A 20409-nucleotide genomic window follows, 5' to 3' on the forward strand; every position below is an offset into this window, starting at 1 on the left:
GCAGGGACCCGGAGGCCAAGACTGAAGCAGGAACAGTGTCTCAGGGGTTTCTTTGTTGGAAGGGAGGGAGGGCAGCTCTGCCTCAGCCCAGCTCTGTTTCCAGGACCGCTGTAGCCTCTTGGCTAGGGACTGGAGCGGGGGTTAGGAGTGATGGACACAGCTCTGAGATGACCTACAGACAGGTCTTCTTGTAGGATGTGAGGAAGGAGAGAAAGAAGACTCTAGGTCCTCTCACTTCCAATGCTTAGGACAGGAGGGGTCCGTGACCCTGAAGGCGCCTCTGAGGAATGAGCGCGTCTCCCACAGGAGATGTACGTCTGCCACCCCACTTCACCCTAACACATAGGCATTTGGGTTCTGGTGTAACCAGGCAGCCTGTCCTCTTGGAGAATAGGAGCCTGGAAAATTCCCAGGATAAGCAATGGTGTAGCTTTTGTCTGTCTGTCCATACACACGTTCTCTCACACATAATCACGTGAGCCCATGTGTGTGCATCAGACCTGAGCTATGGAGTCAAGAAAAGAACTCAGACATCATTCTTAGCAGACAAATTTAAAACACGAGTGTGGCTCATTTTATTTTATGTCAGAAAAAAAAAAAACCCACAAACAAACAAACAAAAAAGTCAACCCCCGCCCCTCCCGGAAGGAAAGGCATCAGACAGGGTCTCCGACAGAGGCAGCTCTGAGCTACCCAGGCTCAGGTCCATGGATTGACAGCTCAAACCTCCCTCAGGGGACCTGAGAGCCCACACTCTGGCACGATTCCCTCCACAGTTCCTGTCTTCAAGCCGAGCCTTGTTGCCCCGAGATGGCCCTACGACTAAGTGTGTGGCAGCTTGCGGCAGCATGAGGGCTGCCGGCCACTCCTTGGGATAAGAGCAGGATGGACAACAGACCCAGCAGCCGGGGAGGGAAGTCAATAAAATAGAAAGGGTTTCCTCACATTTTTATCTTCTGGAAGAAAAAAAAAAAGTAGTCAAGTGCCACTTCTAGGCCAGCAGCTCCCTGAGCCCTAGACGGTCTGGGGAGGGTAGTGTACTATGGTGGGAGGCCTGAAGCAGCCATACCTCAGCATCAGGCCAGGCCAGGCCAGTCCTCCAAGCCACAGCTGCTCTAGAGAGACAAGAGAGAGCTTTCTGATGCTTCGGGAGTGGGGGAACTGGGCCTTGCCTTGGAAGATGTTGCTGCTGCTGCTGCTGCTGCTGCTGCTGCTGCTGCTATGGCTGCAACTCCGGCCTAACACAAGGCCCCATAGCACAGAGCATCTGCTTCCTCCACCCCAGGCCTTTCTTACTGGGCTACATGCTGCTCCAGCTTGATGGTCCCTCTTCTTAGTACAAAGTGGGAACCAGAAGCCCAGTGGATTTCCTGGCGTGGTCTTGCTCGTCTTCTCTCGGTGAGATTGGTCCAGCCAACCAAAAAGATAAAGATTTCTTTCCCTCAGGAAGGGGCAAACTCTGTGGACCATGAAGATGTTCCTACTCTGCCCTGGGCCAGCTGATCCCCTAGGCCAGGGTGCTCCGGGTCTCCTTCCTGGTGCTCCACATCCCCAGGAGACCCTTGGGAACTCCCTCCACTCACCAGCCCCAGGGTGTAGCCATTGGGCCGCCGTCCAGAATGGGGGGCACTGCCATTGGCCCATCCCCCCAGGGGGTGGCCGTTGAGGCGGAGGCTGACCTGCTCTCCCTCAGTGCTGTGAGATGCCAAGGCCCAGGCACTGGAACCCCCTGCCTTGAAGGGCTCCTGCCGCCTCAGTACATGGGTGCGGATGATCTTCCGGAAGGTCTGGCGGAACTCGCGGATCCTGTAGGCATAGATGAAGGGGTTGACAACAGAATTGCTGTGGGAGAGGATGATGGCCAGGTACATGAGCCACGGAGGGGCATGTTGGCAGGAGGGGCAGAAGAAGGTGAAGCAGTTGATGATGTGCAGTGGCAACCAGCAGAGGGCAAAGAGCCCCACGATGATGGCCAGGGACTTGGCGGCATGGACCTCCTTCTGCAGCGTGGACCGAGTCCGCTCCCCTGGCAGGGGTTGGCTTTCCATCTGCTTCAGCTGTCTCCGGGCAGCCAGAAAAATCCGCAAGTAGATGCCGAGCATGAGCAGCAGGGGCAGTAACACGAAGGCAAAGAAGTTGTAGTACACCATGTAGTTCATGGGCACCACGTCCTCGAACAGACAGGTCACCTGGCCCTCGCCACAGGGCTGTGTGGAGTTCTGGTCTTCCTTAAGGTAACTGCAGTTGTTCCAGCCCAGCATGGGGGTCAGGCCGATGGCAAACGACAGCACCCAGCAAATTGCAATGATGCCCTTGGCCCTCATACCTGTCACCAAGCCGTTGTACCTGGGGAGAGAGGACTGGCATTAGAAGCGTGATGAAGCACGCTAAGAAGCCCACAGAAGCCCGGATGGTCCCTGTGTGCTTCGCCGATAGGGTCTTGACTAAGTACTCCCTCCTAGCCTCAGTTGTATACTCTTCTAAGTGAGGTACTGGGCCTCGCCTTTCTCCCAGCTGTGGGGAGGTAACGGGAAGGGGACATTCAGGACATGGAAACTACCACACAAATGTTCAGGTGTTATTCGTCAAGTTGGGCCCTGAGACTTCATTTGAGTTTGGTTTGAGAGAAATAGGTGATCTTAGAGGGGATAAAGGCCATTTCCAAGTTGGTTAATCTTGGTTCATATTATAACATGCTCTCCTTTAGAGTAGGACAGGTCCAGGGAGGGGACAGAGACAGCAAGGTCAGACCTGTAGACGGTCTGAGCCACTTATACTCCATGCTTGGTCTCCCCCATTTGTCTTGAATCTCCAAGGACCCCAAGAAAAGGCTGTCCAGGGCATGGAGGAGGGGTGGAAGTCTCAGGCCAAATGAGATACCATCCCCCCTCCAAACCCACCCACAATCCTCTGGGTGGAAACGAGACAATTATGTCTTGACATTTTCCTGGCAATCTTAATAATCAAAAGGTACCAAATGGGGTGTGAAATAAGACAATAATCTGCCTGAGGGCCAAATGAACATATTACTGTGCTGACTGCCAGTCCCAAGGTGGGGGTGGGGGGGAGCAGGGCTTGGTTTGTCAACCAGGCAGTAGAGTCAGCTCCACTGGACACGCATCATTACTGCAGTAAAAGAGTGGGTATTTTTTAAAGTCTTCTTGACTGAATAAGAGGAGCTTTGGTAGCACCTGAGGGATGAACCTAAGTTTAATGGTTCCAATTCTGACAAAACAAGACTACCCTTCCCACTGCCCTGTGGAACTTTGACTCTTCAAGTTCAGGCTAGCCATCTTGGAGAAGCTTCCTGTCTCATCTGAGGCTGGGAGCCCACTTGGAGTCTCCTGCATTTATCTCTGTATTGCCAGCTGGGGGACAGGAGTCTACGGTAGGTAACAAGGACAACACACACCCTTATTGATTCCAGACTTAAAGCAGCTACAGAAAGGCTCTCACCTATGGGTGGCAGACCCAAGTATTTACTGATAACAGGCATGGGAAGAAGGCTGGTATGTGTTTACTCTGTCTTCATGGCGATGCAACATGTATGCCCAGAGTTAAAGATAGAACTAACCTCACATGTATGAGGCTCGAAGTTCAAGTGTCATACAAAAGAAAGAAAGGGAGAAAAGAAGGAAGGAAGGAAGGAAGGAAGGAAGGAAGGAAGGAAGGAAGGAAGGAAGGAAGGGAATGTGTACCTAGCATTGCTATATCTTAAGAAGGACTGGATGGTTGATTTGCTTTTTGTTTTTTCAAGACAGGGTTTCTCTGTGTAGCTTTGTGCCTTTCCTGGAACGCACTCTGTAGCCTAGGCTGGCCTTGAACTCACAGAGATCCGCCTGCCTCTGCCTCCCGAGTGCGATTTTTTTTTTTTGAGGCAAAAAAAAAACCCAACTCTCATTTTAAATGTTACCAAATAAAGAAATAAATAAACCCTAGTAGTTTCTGACCACTCATCTAATCTGTTCCTCTGTTTTAGGGCTGGGGAAATTGAAACTGAGACCCAAGGCAAGGCCGGGACTTGCTCTGAACGTTCCAGGGCCCAGGGGCAACTCAAGCCCAGGTGAATTTCTCAGAATCTTTTAGTCTCCTTCCTCCATGGTGCTGGGGGTCAAATCCAGGGCCTTGCCTATGACAGGCAGGCATTCTACCATGGAGCCACCCCTCCAGCCCTGTCAATTCAGAATCCCAACAGTAACTGTCAGGCACCTTCTCAGGAGCGTCGCAGCCCTTGGTCACCTGCAACAGGATCTCTGCCGGAGGGTCACAGACTTACTAGGTCCACCAAGTGCCAGCATGTGTGTTTGTCTGGAGGCTCAGCCATGAAGTCCTAGGGTCCCCACCCCATCTACTTACTCTGTGCCAGGCACCCCTCAACAGTGCTTTACATGATCCTCGTGGGAGGGGAATCTATGTGACTGTTCACATCTGTCCTGGGACAAGCACACCCTTCCTGGGTCCTAGGCCTGGTGCATTCCTGTAAACAAGGAATGCCATGTCACTTCATCTCTCCGGGCCCCAATTTCCTCATTTATAAAATGAAACTAAGAATTCTAGACCTGTCACCACTGCCCCATAAGGGCAAGACGCTGAATCTAGTGGATGGAAACCCCAGGGGCCCACTCTGTGGCTCAGGGTGGATCAGAGCTATTCAGCTGCTGTTCAGAGAAATGGGCTGCCCGGGATACTGGTGGGCTTCTAGGAATGGTGTAGGGACTCTCACTTGACGGCTTTCAAACTGTTCTCGGAACAGGCCTACTTGCCCCTGTCCAGGGAGTTGGAAAGACATAGTCTTGGAGAAGGGATCCAACTGAATAAGAGGCTTCTGAGTTAACAAGTTCTCGGCCAGGCCCGAGAGCTTCTGGGAACACACCACGGAAATCCCTGGTTTGTCCAGTTTACTTTTAAAGACAGGGGATCCACCAGGGGAAGTCTTCCACTGCATTCTAGAAAGAAAGCCCCTATGGGGACAGAACCAAGTATGTAAGATGTACTTTCCTATGTTGGCGATGTACTGAGGGGCTTGGAGACATGTGATTATGTGATCTGTGCTCTTCTTGAATGTTTAAGCACATGCAAGTATTATTTAAACATACACACACACACACATACACACACACACACACATCAAATAGGAGCACATTATATTTCCAGCACTTGGAAATAGAGGCAAGAGAATCAAAAATTCAAGGTCGTGGGGCTGAAGTCTGAGGTCTAGGACGGCATCAGGGCCCACATGGAATCATGAACAAACCATAGCTACCCTAAGGGCACATCCTGGCCTGTATCTGTGACTAACACAGTTTCATTCAGGCCTCCTGGATAAATACATTCTGTGCAGCTAGAAGGATGCCCAGACTGCCTACCATGACTGGGAGTCATTCCAGGGGTGTCAGAAGTATAGGACGGGGGGCCAGAGTCTCTGGCAGCTCCTATTTTCAAGTGGCCTCTATATCCTCCAGCCTGTACAAGTTGCCCTTCCCTGAGAATCCTGATTACCCATACTTGGGGCTCACCCCATGGCTCCAGAACATATCCACGATTCCAGGTGGAGTTTTCATGTGGATTTGCAACATTGAAGAGAAGGCGCAACTTTCCAAGTCACCTTAAGGGGCCAATGACCTAAGAATTGAATAACATCTTGCCCAGAGAAGAAACTCAAAATCCTTTCATAGGCAGAGACCAGCCTAAATCAGCCTCACACCACACCTACCACCCAGCAGCCATGGGATCACTCTCCGGCCCAGAGAGGCCACACCGACATGCCCACTCACTCCTTCCCTGGGACCTTTGTCAGTGTTTTACCATTCTGGCACCTTCCCCTGACTTCACCCTATCAAGACCATGCACATCCTGTAACACCAATATGGCAAGACTTCCTCCAGGGCACACCGTCTCCCAATTCTGCACCCTCACCAGCACTCCTGTGGAGGGAAGAATGGAATCCAGGGCTTCACATATGTTAAGCAACTAGCATTCTACCACTGAGCCGGGCCTCTAGTCCAGCAGGGGCTTACGGCCAAATGGAAAGCCTTTTTTCTTTATCTCCTTTCCCTTTTGTGGTGGTAGAGATATAGCTGAAGACCTCAGGCATGCTACATAAGCACTCTACCACTGTGCACATGCCTGGTCCTCATGCCCTTTTGGAAATAGAGAAGTGTATTTTATAGGACTTCAGGTCTTGCACCAACTGACCAGAGGCTGATGTGAGACTTGCAGACAGTGGTGCAAAGGGCCCCTAGGAAAGGGAGCCTGGTCTCTTAGACCAAGCTTTTCATTCCTTGCAGACACAGAGCTTCATTTCTGCCTTTGGCCCATTTTCTTTATCACCCAAGAGGCCCTGCCTTAAGAGGGTCCCTACACTCAGGAAGGAGTGGACTGAGTACTCTGAAGCTGAGTTCTTTAGAACAACCAAAGAATTCCTGGTGCCTGGTGCAAGCCTGGGACTATGCCTCCATCAAAGACTAGAGCCTGTGGACCTTGCTAATAGCACGGGAAGTACTTTAGAGGAGGCTGTGAAGGGAAGAAAGTGAGAGTCTAAGCTAGAGAACACCTCCAGAGCTAGCCAAGGGTGTGTAGCCCCCTCCCCATTCCCCTCATGCCTGGTCTTCTGGTCCCCTCCAGAAACCTCTCATGCCTGGTCCCCATATCTCTTCCAAAGCCTGCTCATGCCTGGTCCCCTGGTCCCCATCTAGAAACCCCTCATGCCTGGTCCCCTGGTATCTTCCATCTTCCCATCGTGCCTGGCTTGCTCTCAGGAGCCCCTGAACAGACACCTCCACACTCTCAGTAACCAGAAAAGTCAGAGGATAGGGGCTCAATAGCCAGGAACACAGGGGTGGGCTCTAGAGTCCATTCATTTTGGGAGACACAGAGATGTCCTTTCTTGGCTCTGGTATCTCACTAGGGTCATGATGTCTGCTCTGGCTGAAATGCTGGACCAGGATGATCAAAGGATATACTCCATGGCAGCTTTAAAACTGCTCCTAGGCAACATGAATATTCATCCTTAGTGGGCATCTTCAGACCTATCAGCTCCTTGCAGAGACTAGCCTGTGCTTTTTGAAGCCCCACTCAGAGCTCAGATGGCTCAAGGTCCAAGTGGAACTGAGGTCAGGGGGTTCTGGGGGTCAGGGACGCAACTACAGTAGGGCTAGGCTCCAAGCCTCCATCTCACAAAAGAGCTGCATCCTGCCCCCATTACCCTGCCCAGTCTCATCATTCCTGCCCACTGACTGAAGCCACAGAGCTTTGTGAGCTCACAGGGACAACATAGAAACTTGTCTCCTTGTTACACAGGAGAAGACGGGCCCAGCACAGGGTAGCGAGCTTTCTACAGGCACACAACTTAGCCCATCCTATTTTAAGGATTCCGTCTCTGGATTCTGAGAAAATGAGAGGGCAAGGAGAGGAAAGCAAGCTGATGCCTTTAACTTGAGAATAGCCACCCTCGTCTTTCCTAATATCTTGCTGCTGGGAGTTGGGAGAAAGAGAATGTTAAGCGACTGCTCCCTCTTGGTGATCCATTACTGCATGGCTGAGCCTAACTCCCACGGTAGATGCCATGGGTCCTGGAGACTCCCAGGGTAGATGCCATTGACCCCCCTGGGGACCCATACACAGACTCCCCCTAGGCCTCTGTGTTCTAATCTGTCACTGCGGGAAACTAGACCTTGGTCTACTGTAGAAGCACAGGGTGGAGGCAATGGGGCGAGCTGTCCCCACAGGTGACCTTTACTCCTGTCACTTCTTAGAGCTGGCCACAAGTCCCTCCCCTTTGTTTGTTATTTCGTTTGATTATTTGTCTTTTCTTTGAACAGGGGTCTGAGTGCAGGCTCCTGGCTAGGCCTGCAGCTCACCATCCTCAGGCTCTAGCTTTTGCCAAGCTCCAGGATACAAGCATGGGTGCTTGCTACCATGCCTGGCTGAGTCACTTTTGACAAAGTCTTTAAGGCAACCCAAGGCACAGGCTCCGTCCTTTTGAGTAGCCTAGCTGTGGGTGTTCGCGTCTCCCTTAGGACTCAGATTATGGGAACCGCTGTGTGATGTACCGTCCAGGACACTGAGTCACTCCAGGCAGTCTTCGAAGACTGATTTCACAGTGATGGCGGGCTACACCTCTTCCCAGGCTCTGCTATCAACTCCTTGGATGGCTGAGAGAGACCTAGCCCCCTTCTCAGAGCCTCCTTTTTCTATCCAGAAGATGAGGGGAAGGAAATGATCTCTAAAGGCTCTTTTGCATCTGACCCTGATTACCACTGCTCACCGAGCCTGGTCCTTACTGCTGGCTGCCCTCTGCCCACAGTAGAGTCACTAATGTTTCTTCTGTGGGCGGGGACTCTACTTGAGCAGAAAAACTCACCATGGGGACTATGCGTTCTAATCCCCCATTATGGAATCCTTCCTCAAGGCCTGTAGCCACGCTGGCCACAGGACCTAGCTCTGGTAGAAAGCACAGGGGTGGAGTCCCCGAGAGAGTCATGAACTGTCTGGGTTATCTACAGGGTGGCTGGGAAGAGGCCTCGGGGAAGATCTTCATTACACAATACTATACTTGGTTGAAGTCACTTCACAACAGAATCACTCTAAAAACCCCTTCGCACAGCCATCCCCTGAGGCAGGCAGAATCCTCTCCGATCTAGGAGCAACATAATTTGCATAGAAGTCCAAATGACTCACTGTGGCGTTTGGCCAAGTCACTTCCCCTCTCTGGGTCACTCTCCTAATGTACACACACACTGGGGGAAGGCTGCTGGTGGTGGCAGAGGCGGGTTGCTAGCTGAGGTTCTGTGGTTTCTCATGGCTCCCCACCCATCTCAGATCATACTTAGACGTAGGAAGAAGAGCTCACACACAGCAGCATGGAGTAGCAGAGACAGGCCACCCTCATCTTACAGTAGCCACACATGGCTGCCTATAGACAGCCTCAATATGTGACGTGGGGAGGGCTAGGGTACCCTGTACCTATAGGGATAAGCCAGACCAGGCATGGCCACCTCCAGCTCTGTGAAGACTGAGACAAAACCCAGAGAGCCCTGTCCCTCTGTGCCCGCAGATCAAGCCTTACGTAGAGACGCAAGCCCTGGCTCACCGGAGTGGGATGCGGATGGCGATGTAGCGGTCAATGGCGATGGCCAAGAGGCTGAAGATGGAACTCTGAGTGAGGACCAGGACGAAGCAGGCGAAGAAGAGGCAGCCGTGGCAGGCGGCACAGAAGCCGGTGCTGATGGTGATGGCGAAGGGGATGGCGAGCACACCCACTGCAATGTCAGCCGCCGCCAGTGATACCACAAAGAAGTTGGTGACATTCTGGAGGTTGCTGTTGATCCACACGGCCCAGCACACAAGCACGTTGCCCAGGACGGCCAGCACAGCAATGGCCAGCTCCACCGTGATGTACACTGAGGAGACCATGGTGGGAGCGGCCGCACTTGGGCAGGCTCAGCAAGGATGCGGGGCTGGGCCAGCTCTCGGTCCATAGCTGCAGCCCAGCCGTCCGCCCACCCAAGCCTCGCAGCCCTTCCCTCACAAGAGCCACGAGTGTTCCCAGGGAGAGCTTCCCAAAGGCTTCCTCACAGATGACTCTGCACCGCCTGAAATCATGACTACTCCAGGAGATCTGGCCTGGCTCCGCTCAACGTTAGGGTTCCGAGGTGCCTGCAAAGAGAGAACGCCAGTGAGCAGCTGAACCACCTCGGCCGCTTCAGATTCCGCCTCAGTGATGGGCCAGGTGCCTGCCTGAGAATGACTCCCGTCTCGCCCCAACTGTGGGCAAGTCAGTCAGGACACAGGCCTGAAGAGCTCACAGGTTCCAAAAGAATTCTTGTCAAGATCTTCACCCAACCCTTCTCAGGCAAGCAGTTCCTCTTGCAGTCTCTTCAGGACAGACACAGAAGGAACTACAGACAGAATGAGGACTCCCACTAACCTGTCCCCACTACCCAACACGCATCCTCCTCTCTCTAGGTACTGCGTCACCGCCCTCCCAGCTCAGACCGGCAGCTGAAGACGGTTAACCTACAGGAGCAAGCAAGCCTTGGCAAATGATGTTTACATCGGCTTCTCCTATGTAGCTTTTCAAGTCTTCTGTGGCTGCTTGGCCAGTCCTCTGAGTCCCTTCACTCATGATCAGCTCCATGAGACCCTCCCTCCAGGAAGGTTCTTTCTCCACTGGGCTTTCCAAATCCCACCTACCTTCTCACACTGAGCTAGCCTCCCAGCCCAGCTCAGCTCATTTTGCTCCATTCCCCTCAAGGAACAACCATTCCCCACCTGAGGAATACCACTGCCACTAAGGTCACCTCAGACACTCCTGGAGTTCCCTTCTGGAGGGACCTGGGAGCCTTAGGGTCCTATCTAGCTCCAGCAAGTAAGCACTCTTACCCTCACAGGTAGCGGAGCAGGGTCCAACCAAACCCACCGCTCTGAGAGCTCCTGCCAGCAGGCTGCACAGCCAGGCAGGGCGGGCACCGTGTCTGCTTCCCTTCTCTGAGGGATCCGCCTCCCGCTCTCCTCCCACGCCTCTCCCCACTTGTGCCTCTGCCTAGCTGATGCAGGGAATGCTGCTTTAGAAAAGCAGGTGCTCAGTGGGAACTCACTGGAGGACTGTGGGCAAGAATGCATTTCTTTTCTGGGTCTCAGTTTCTCCATTCAGACTGTTATACCATTGGGTCCCCAAAGATGACCAAGGGCTCATTTCAGAACTTATCCACCATCCCTTGAGAAAGGAGTAACAGATTTGGATAAGGCTACCCCAGAGTCAGATCACAGGAAGAGATGAGACCCCCCTGGAAACCGGAAGTCCTGCTCTCTCTGTAGCAGGTCCCAGCCAAGCCCAAATTCTTGCTCTACTCCCTGAACTTACAAAACTCGGTGTAAGCAGGACTCTTCCAATAGCCTGTCATTCTCCAAGCAAGATGCAAGAGATTCCTCCGCCATATCCCCTCCACCCACCCCCCCACCCCCCGCAAATCCATCCTCTTCACTTCTGGACCTTCACGGAACCCCCGGTTGTGCCCGCGTGTAGACACATCTTCCCTACTTCTCCCCTCCAGGAGAGGAGGGATGAGGGGAACCGCAGGCCTTGGGAGAAGGATCTTCTCCACTTGAAATTGGCCAAGAGGTAAGATGGGGCTGAAATAAATAAACCTCAAGTTTCCTTCTGTGGTGTTACCAGCGCTTCAGTCTGGAGCCAGAGGAGACATGGCTGCAGCTGTGCTGGTGTGGAAGCACCTTCTGCCCAACTAGGAGGCTGATACCCAAGGCTAGGAGAGGGGAGCCACAGTCTGCAGAAACCGACAGAATCACCATTCCTACCTAAGCGGCAGCATTGCCTCTAAAGTGAGGCGGCGACACTTAGGGCTAAGTCCTTGTGAATCCCGACTCTGCACCAGCCATTTGCCAACCAGCTGTTCACAATGCATGTCCCCAGCCGAATGACCGGAGCCAGGATGTGTGCCGCCTTCAGGTACACACCATGTCCCTCTATGCTCACGGCTAATACTTTGCAGAAGCATTCATCAGGGGGCCACAGCAAGCCCAGGACCAACAGTTCCCACCGTGTGCTCTAGCTTTCAAGGTTTGGAGCCAAAGCAGGCTCAGTGTCCAACCAGGCCCAACCAGACCCAACCAGACCCAACCAGGCCCAGTGAGCCCCTGGAGAGGCACCGGCTTCCAAGAATTCCGACTCTCCCAATGGTATCTTCTGGGGAGAAAAGGGTAACCACCTGTCCCTTGGGCCTTCTCTCATGGAATCTGCATTGAAGGGCACTAAAGCAGTCTGCAATTAGACCACCCCATGCTAGAAAGCTGGCCCAGGCCCTAACCATGCTCCATCCTCAAGGTCCCCAGTGGGACGCAGTGAAACACAATACATTTCTGTCAAGGTGAGAGAGCGCCATCCCTGAGCCTAGGGCCCTGCTGATGGTCACACCGCCAGCGCTGACCCCCAGTAGCTGCACTGACTCCATAACCAGCAGGACACCGGCTTGGAACGGACTTGACCCAGGCCCGCATTTGCTGCAGTCCTCCCAGCAGCCTTGGTACCTGCCTGAGTACTCCCAGTTCTCAAGGATCCTCATGTTCCGTGCTGGGTCCCTGTTGGGTATTTCTGGATCCCAGCACCCTTCCTGGCTGTCCTGAGGCCACCCTGCTGCTCTCCAGTCTCAACACAGCTGGTCCTCCAGCCAGGCCTGCCTGGTAGCGGCTGAGGACACACCAGAGGTTCCTGTCCCAGGGCCCTTGCCTCTGCCCTTCCTTCAACATTCCTGCAGGCCGCCCCGGTTACTGCAGCACATCCCAGGGGACGCTCCTCTGATCCCAGGGCCACCTGGGCAGCTGCCAAACAAGAATCCTTCTTTTCATTTGAGCCTTCCCCAGCCCCAAGTCTGGCAGATCGGCCGGCGGAGCCAGAGGCATTCTCAGGACAGACAGGAGGGAGGGGTCCCGCAGGGGAAGGCTGAGACTGTCCAGCCACAGGCAGGCAAAAGAGCCCAGGGCCAGGGCACCCTGACTTTAGCCTGTCTTTGTAGTATGAATGTTCCCGCCGGGCCAGTTCAAACCTACTAGTGTATCACTGACCAGACTGAACCACACACACACACACACACACACACACACACACGCACGCACGCACGCACGCACGCGCACGCGCACGCGCACACGCACGCACGCACGCACACGCACACACACACACGCACACACACACACACACACAGCCAAGAGATGTTAGCCACTGCTGAACCGATAAGTCCCGTGCTCTCCAGGTGGTGGTAGATCTGAATACCAAGGCTACACTGGGCCCTCTTGAGGAGCTGGCGTGTGCTGCCTGGGAGTGTGGAAAAATGACCTGAAGCTGTGTTCCTGGTGGCCTGGTAAATTCCATTTTTCAGATGAGAAGCTGCAGCCCGAACAGGTGAAAAAAGGTCCCGGCTTTATCAGGGACGTTAGAGGGTGGCATAGTCCTTGGAGAATGCCAAGGGCGGCAGCAGAAGAAGTCCCTCTCTGTGAAGCCTCCAGAGCATTGGGTCTCAAAGGTGGGCTGCGACTCCTTTGACAAACATCTATCTCCAAAAAAAAAATTTACATTATGATTCCCAACAGGAGCAAAATTACAGTTACGAAGTAGCAATGAAACCAATCTTATGGTTGGGGGTCACCACAACATAAGGGACCGTATTAAAGGGTTGCGAAATTAAAAAGTTTGAGAACCACTGCTCCAGAGTCATGGGAAGGCTGGGGGCCCAAGGGAAGGGGCCACTGTAGAGCCAGGACCTAGCAATTTCCTATCCCTCTCTGCTGGCTCTATCGAATTAATCCTTGAGTCATCTGTTGCTAGCCAAGAAGGGTAATTAAATATTAATAATGTTGCATTTCCTTATGGTTGTCCTTTGTTGGGGACAGGGCAGGGTACAGAAACTGTCCCATGTAAACTACAGGCACATGCTACAGACTTGAAGGGACAACCCCTTAGGGTCCCAGCAGCCAAACTCAACACTGCCTCTGCCTTCCCATTCCCTCCCACCCCGATCCAGCTACTTTAATTAAAACCACTTCATCCCGACCCACATATCTCCTGACCCACCCAGGCTCTGTGTACACATGCCTAGGTGGTGGCTCCAGACCCTGCTGGACGTGTCTACAAGCTCCCAGACAGTGCTCCCTCCCATATACTGCTCCTGGGTGTAGCCAAGCGCACGGAACAGAGCAGCACAGAGACTATCCATTGCAGCGGCACTGGGCTTCTTCCTGGGCTCCAGAACCCCAGCCTTACGATGTTGTTTCATTTTGAGATGGGTCACTTGCAGCCCAGGCTGGCCTCATAGCCCAGGCTGGCCTCAAGCTTGCTATGTAGCCAAGTATAATCTTAAACTCTTGATCCTCCCGCTTCTAGTCCCTAAGTGGTACATCACGGGCATGTGCCCTCATGCTCAGCTGCCTCTTTCTCAGAGGCCATGCTCACCAGCTACCTAGTCTTCTGGGCCATGGGGAACTCCGAGCCATCTGCTACCACCTTTGCCCCCTGCAGTCCTGGAGTCTACTGCAGGGGTCTCAAAAGACAAAAAAAAAAAAACAAACTAGGAATTCTTCAAGGACAGCTGCCACCTTAGAGATTCAGATACTTAGACGCCATGCCCCCCAGACCGCAGGACCTCATCTCCCACATCAGGGGAGCTGCAAACCAGATTTCAAAATGCAAGAAGAATCCAAGACTATGGAAGAGAAAAAGATGTGGCCCTCACCTTTAACCCTAGCACCCTGGAGGCAGAGACAGGTGGGTCTCTGTGAGGTGGAGGCCAGTCCAGTCTACATAATGACATCCTGTCTCAAAAAAAAAAAAAAAATCCCGTGAAAGAAAAATGGAAGTGTCAAACTAGCAAACTCACGGGCACATGAGAGCAAATACAAGCAAGAAGCATAAAATCCCAGACAGGAAAAACAGGGGTCAAAATAAAGAGCATGTTGTACGAGATAGTCTTCAGGCCTGCAGCCAGTCGAGGACCAAGGCCGTGGTGGATGGAAGAGAACACCGAGGAATTCTTCCGGGAACCAGAGACCAAGTCTAGATTGGGGAGATCCCACATCTGTCCTTGGGAAGCAGCTGATATGTGGAATGACACCAAGCAAGAGTCCCAGCGGGATGGGCTGGTACCTCTCACACCCAAAGCAGCGTCCTGCAGTGGCTCAGCAGCAGCTGGGCTTGCAGGAAGACCCCAAGCCCACGGAGCCCCTCCCAAACACATCAGTCAACAAGACAAGTGCCTTCTGAGACGGCCTAATGCTGCGTGGTCTGGGTCTCCCTTCCCTTCCGGGGTCCCTCCAGAGTGGCACAGCCACCCAAATTCTAATACCTGGTAAAGGCTGGGCCCCAAGTACATAAGCAGGTGGCCAGTATGTCCTTCCCCTACCAACCATGGGTTTGTGGCTGCTGTTGTGTTCCTGGGGACAGGATGTGGGCAGGAAGGGAGAACCAGCTCTCTGCAGATGGAGGCTGGGGCACTAGCTTGCCTTTCTAAACAACTTCTGTCACCAGCTAGGACCTAGGCTACCATCTCCCTTCTCTCCCACTGAGAGTCCTAGAATGGACCCTGACATGCCCACTTGTCCAGGTCTGGTACCCAGAAAGACCACCGGTCCCCAGTCCTCACCTCAGGTGCCACTCACCCATTGCAGGCTGCTTCTGCAGATCTAGCCCCTCCCGGGATCCAGGCCTCATGGAGGTGCTTGAGGTGTAGCCTGTGACAGGAGCAGCCCAAGTAGGGTCCATGCCATGTCCATCACAGACCCCCCCTGTGTGCCTTGGCTTCTCCCATGTGCACAAGCCGTGGTGAGAGCATCACATGAAAGGCTGAGCCCCTGTGCCAGCCATAAATAGTGGATGACAGGTGCTGTGCCTCCTGAAGACAGAACAAGGGACCTCTGGGTGGAAGCCTGGCAGGAGGCTGGCCTGGACACTAGAAAGGAGGGGTGCACACCCACGGCTCAGCTCTTTAGGATATGGGTGTGATGATGCAGCCATAGAGGATGAAGGGAAAGAGTGGGTTACACTGGACTAACCTGACTATGATCCACCTGAACCCTGTCACTGCCCTCTGCCCATTAGCGCTTCCACCCAGACTGGCTCATGGCTCCCAGAGGCCATTGTGAGGTCGAATGTCAAGACTCCCCGTAGCTAGAGCCTCTGGATAGAGACCAGGCACATAAAGTTAGAGGTAGCCCTGGAAAAGTGCCCAAGTCCTGCCCTCCTAGCGTCTAACCCCTTCCCAGGCCTAGAGTGAGGTGGCTGCTTTTTCCCCCCATTCCATCCCTGCTTGGCACCTGGCAGGATCTCATGGCTTCCAGATTCAGGGCTAGGACCGTCTTCTCTGCCCCACATGGCTCCTTCTTACCCACCTCAGGGTCTGGGTCTTGCTCTGGACATGAGCAGTCTTCAGGGGTCCCTGTCTTTACCCCTAATCTTTTGCTACTACGGGGGGCCCAGTATGGACCTAGGGCCTGTTCTCAAGTACCATACCACATCTGCTCCCTCCAATCTCCCCACAGCTTTCTTCCTCTGAGTGCCCCAGGTCACGATCTACCCTTCTGTGGTCCCCAGTGTGTCCCAGGGACAAGATTCTTCCAGGGTAGTTAGGGATATTCTCTTTTACCAGCTCAGTACCTGTCTGTAGCAACATCCTCACTTGTAAATTCCCACCTCCTCAGCTCCTCCATCACATTTATTAAAACCCTTTCTACCTGTGCCTGCCTATCATCTATCTATCTATCTATCTATCTATCTATCTATCTATCTATCTATCTTCTATTTATAGTTATTATCTATTTATCTATCTACCTATCATCTATCATTCATCTATCATCTAGCTATCATTTATCATCCATCTATCTATCATCTATTTATCTATAATCTATTTATATCTATTATCTATTTATCATCTATCAATCTATCATCTATATCTATCATCTATTTATATCTATCATTTATATCTATCATCTATTTATATCTATCATTTATCATCCATCCATCCATCTATCTATCATCTATCTATCTATCTATCTATCTATCTATCTATCTATCTATCTATCTACCCAGCTTTCTCTTCCTCTACTCTCATATGCACACACCACGCAGGGCCTGGGTTGGATTGTAGCAAAAGGACACCGAGATGGAGACTGTAGCTTCTATGAGGTGAGGAAGCTCAGGAACGGGCAGCTTAGAGGCCAGAGCTGCTGATTTCAGGTAACAGCGAGTTACCAGGGGCTGTGGTCCCACTTACAGGTCCTGGACTTTGCAGAATCTGACACCTTGAAGCCACGGGCTTGCTCCCAAGCTAACTCTTGTCCACACTTCCTCCACTCTTAGCAATCCTTGCCTCTTTCTCCAGGGTTACCCAGCCTAAGCACAGAGCCCCCTGACCTGGCCTCTGGCACAACCCCCACTGCCACCATCCCTTACCCTGAACCTATCCGCACACCCAGCCAAAGAGTATCTCCCTCTCCCCTTCCTCTATACCCTTATGAGTTAGCATTACTAAGAACACCATTACTTTACAGATTGGAAAATGGATTCCCAGGGCAGGGACCTTCCCAAGGCCACTTAGTGTGCATCTAGGGGACAAGATTAAAACCTAAGTTGGGACATCAAAATCTGTGGTCCCTCTGTAGGGCCCTAGAGATCAGCCACTGCTTCTTCTGCCTGGCCCAAAGTTTGTCTCTTACTACAGGTGTGGACTGCCCTTAGCCTAACTTCAAGCCATGGACAGGGAGGCCACCCCAGCTCACAACAGTCATGGTCAGCTCTGAGAGAATGCACACTGGCTAGGGTGTGCCCAAGAGACACCAGAACCTGAGAGAACCCGGGAAGTCCCAGAATGCAAGGGCTGGGTTTTGAGATCTTGACACCATAGTCTCGGGACCCATCGGTTTTTGAGGAGCCCTTGAAGACCCAAACAAGCAGGCCTTCCCAAACCCGTGTTTCCTAAAAGCTCTCCACCATCATCCTAAAGGTCCTGACAACAAGGGCAAAATTGGTTGGATGTGACAGTCTTCTGAAAGGCACACGGAGTCCAGAGGGAGCTGGGCAGCAGAGGCGGAGCGTTCCAGGTACAAGGACAGAAAGCAGGCTCCCTTCTCAGAGAGACAAGGTGCGGCCTCTGGGTGGGCAAGGAGAGGGGTCCAAAAGACTCCCCAGCCATCAGGAGAATACATGTTTTGCCTGCCCTAGTCGTGGGGAGGAGTCCTGGCGACCACCTGCCAGCTGCTTCTGTTGCTCTGGACCACTGTGAATCCCTGCTCCTCCCTTTGTGTTGACTAGCAAAATTAGTCTAAATGTTCCCAAGGCAGAGCCCTTGCCCATCTTCTGCCAAACCCTTGAGAGTTGCCACCGTTCCCGCCATTTCTGTCCCTGCTTCGGGCAGCCCCAGACGCTCACCCACCCTGTTGTCCTCTGGCTTCTCCACAGTGTCCTAAGTCGGGTTGCCGCTACCACTGTCAACAGGATGCTCCCCTCCCCCGGGTTCCAAACTCCCTTGCTTTCTCCGTGCCTTCCTGGATGCAAGCTGGTGCCCTCCTGAACCCCTAACCCGGGAGTCTGACCCGCCTACCTCCGGCCGCGCCTCGACGTCCGCAGCCTAGCTTTGGCAGGGACGCGCCCTAAAGGGACTTGGGAGCTTGCAGGTTCAGTCCTCCGAGCGGACAAATCGACGGTCGTAGCGGCGCGTCGCCTGCAGGTCTAGACGACTGACTGTAACTGACTGTAAGGCATCCCGCCGCCCTGCCTTACTGGAGCCCCTTCCGTGCTACCTGCCCTGGCTCACCTTCCGGTCGCGGAGGACCGCCCCGAGGGGCACGGCACTTGGGGATGTGACCGGCGCCCAGGAACCCAGCTGCGACCACTCCCGAGGCAGCCAGGGCAGGCTCGGACCCTGACACCCGCGGACTCCCCTCCCGACAGCAGGAAGGAAGGGTCCGAGGGAGCGGCGTGCGCTCCGAAGGGCGGGAGGGTCCTGATCCGCTCAGACCTCCCGGCCCCGCAGAATCCGACGGCCACGATCGCCAAGACGCCCGCCCGGGACCCCTCACGGTTTCCCAGACCCAGGCCCCGGCTGACCTGCCTCTTGCGCTGGCTCCCACCGTCTCAGAGGCCGCTCCGGGCTCCAGCTCCGGCCGCGCCGCTCATGGGCGCACCCTGCAGGCAGCTTTGAAATCGGCGCTGCTCCCGCCCCGCCCCGCCGCTGGGGGAAACCGAGGCCGGGAGGCGGGAATCAGAGGAAATGGCCCTGGAAGGGCTAGGTCGTGATGGGTCTGGCAGCAAAGCACCCCTTGCCCCAACGTGGGCGCTTCTGGTCCACGCGTCCTGACCGCCTCCTCCAGCGCCACTCCCACACCCACCCGGGTGCCCCCACCCATGAAGCCTTGGCGCCCCACCCCTCTCCGGTGGCTCCTCCACAAGGCATCAGGCTGTCTGTACCACTCTGGTGTTCCCAGTTCTGCCCTTTATCGGAGTTAGGCTGCCCTGGTGCTATGTTACTCTCTCTACCGCTCCACATCCGACTTTAGACCGAGGTTCTTTTCTGTTCTTACACTCCTGAAGCCTGTGGGACCGTGACTCCTCCCCCCAGCCCCCGCTGCTCTGAACTATAGAGCAAGGAGGGAGTTGCATCTGCACCACAGACTAACTAGGACTCTCAGAAGTCTGGACTGGGAATCCCCTACTCTCACTACCCTAGTTCTGAAGGTGGCCGGATGGCGAAGCCTGCCTTGGACTCGGGTCTCTGGATGGATTTGCAAATCTCCATCTGTTCACAGCAGAAGAAGCCCTTCATACACCCAGGCATTGAGGGCCAAGGCCTTCCTGGAACCTACAGGCTGTCGTGTAGAGGCAAGCATGGAGAGGCCTGCTGAGAACCAGGCTAGACCCCAGGGCTGAGGTGTCCATGGGAAGGAATAACTCTGTAAGCTGCCCTTTACTCTGTCACAGAAGCTGGTGGGCAGTGAGCATGCAGGTGCCTAGCCCTTGGAGAAGCCAAATGCCTGCCTTTGAAGTGGTGATTGTCACTTTCCAGGGCTTGACTTTGATGGCCTGGCAGCCTCCCTGGCTCACCCCTCCCAAGTTTGGCCTCCTGTTCCATCTGATGAGCCCAGCCCAGTGTTACAGCATCTGTAGGGTCGAGGGCAGGCATGCATGCATGTGTGCGCATGTGCTCACATGTGTGGATCTGGTTAGAATAGGGACCTGCATGCAATTAAACTTGAGACCCCCCTGGAGGAGCACATGTGACTGAGGTACTGCCATCCTAGCTTCAATCCCCAGGTGAAGAACCCTATAATCATCAAGCAGGACTAGCTCCGGGCAACCCTGGCACTGCCATGCACCGCCATGCATCACCATATGCCTTCCAGGGATGTGGTTATTTCTGTTTAGCCACCTCCTGGAACTTGCCAGCAACTAGTACCATGGGGTTAAGGATGGGGACACAACCAAGCTGGGACCTATTCTCAGGTTGACTGTGCACCTTGCTTCTGGGCCTCCTCATGCAGGAGCAGTACCATCCTTCCTGTTCATGTCTGACTCGTGTCCTGGGAACACTATCTTGACAATCTCCCCAAAGGCGCTATGGGGACTCAGGAAATAGAAGCCAACACTTGCCCAGTTCTGGGGGTCCCTCCTTCTTCCTGATGCTTCTCTTCTCAGTCATTCCAATTCCAAAGCCCAGCACCTTTCTCCAGGAGCCCCCTAGAGAAATGGTTCTCAACCAGTGGGTTGTGACCCTTTTGTGGGTCCAGTGATCCTTTCACAGAGGTCACCTAAGATTATTGGACATAGCAGATATTTACATTGATTTACATTGATTCATAACAGTGGCAAAATTTAGTTATGAATAACGAAAATAATTCTATTTATTTTCTATGGTT

General features: G+C 53.5%; 1 protein-coding gene across 6 annotated transcripts; it reads right to left on the bottom strand.

Moving 5' to 3' along the window:
• Positions 1 to 547: 547 nt before the first annotated feature.
• Adora2a (adenosine A2a receptor) lies at positions 548 to 18806 on the bottom strand. 6 transcript variants are annotated; one of them, XM_052744698.1, is made up of 3 exons: positions 18605 to 18806; positions 9092 to 9657; positions 548 to 2346 (listed from the first exon to the last, which is right to left on the bottom strand). In XM_052744698.1, the coding sequence occupies exons 2-3, from the start codon at positions 9412 to 9414 to the stop codon at positions 1443 to 1445; spliced, it is 1227 nt and encodes a 408-aa protein (XP_052600658.1). In that variant the 5' UTR covers positions 9415 to 9657; positions 18605 to 18806; the 3' UTR covers positions 548 to 1442. The 6 variants fall into 6 exon arrangements, with proteins under 6 accessions (XP_052600658.1, XP_052600657.1, XP_052600659.1 ...); XM_052744697.1 differs by lacking the exon at positions 18605 to 18806 and adding an exon at positions 18312 to 18583; XM_052744699.1 differs by lacking the exon at positions 18605 to 18806 and adding an exon at positions 18099 to 18246.
• Between the last annotated feature and the right edge of the window lie 1603 nt (positions 18807 to 20409).

The sequence above is a fragment of the Peromyscus californicus genome, unplaced genomic scaffold (genome assembly GCF_007827085.1).
Source record: "Peromyscus californicus insignis strain IS unplaced genomic scaffold, ASM782708v3 Scaffold_19__1_contigs__length_69161282, whole genome shotgun sequence".
Taxonomy (NCBI): domain Eukaryota; kingdom Metazoa; phylum Chordata; class Mammalia; order Rodentia; family Cricetidae; genus Peromyscus; species Peromyscus californicus.

What these genes read in the sequence shown, in the direction of transcription:
- Adora2a (XM_052744698.1), bottom strand. Translation starts at nt 9,414, where the DNA reads ATGGTCTCCTCAGTGTACATCACGGTGGAGCTGGCCATTGCTGTGCTG. An exon ending in GCCATCCGCATCCCACTCCG is followed by an intron (nt 2,347 to 9,091) that starts GTGAGCCAGGGC and finishes CTCTCTCCCCAG; the next exon opens with GTACAACGGCTTGGTGACAG.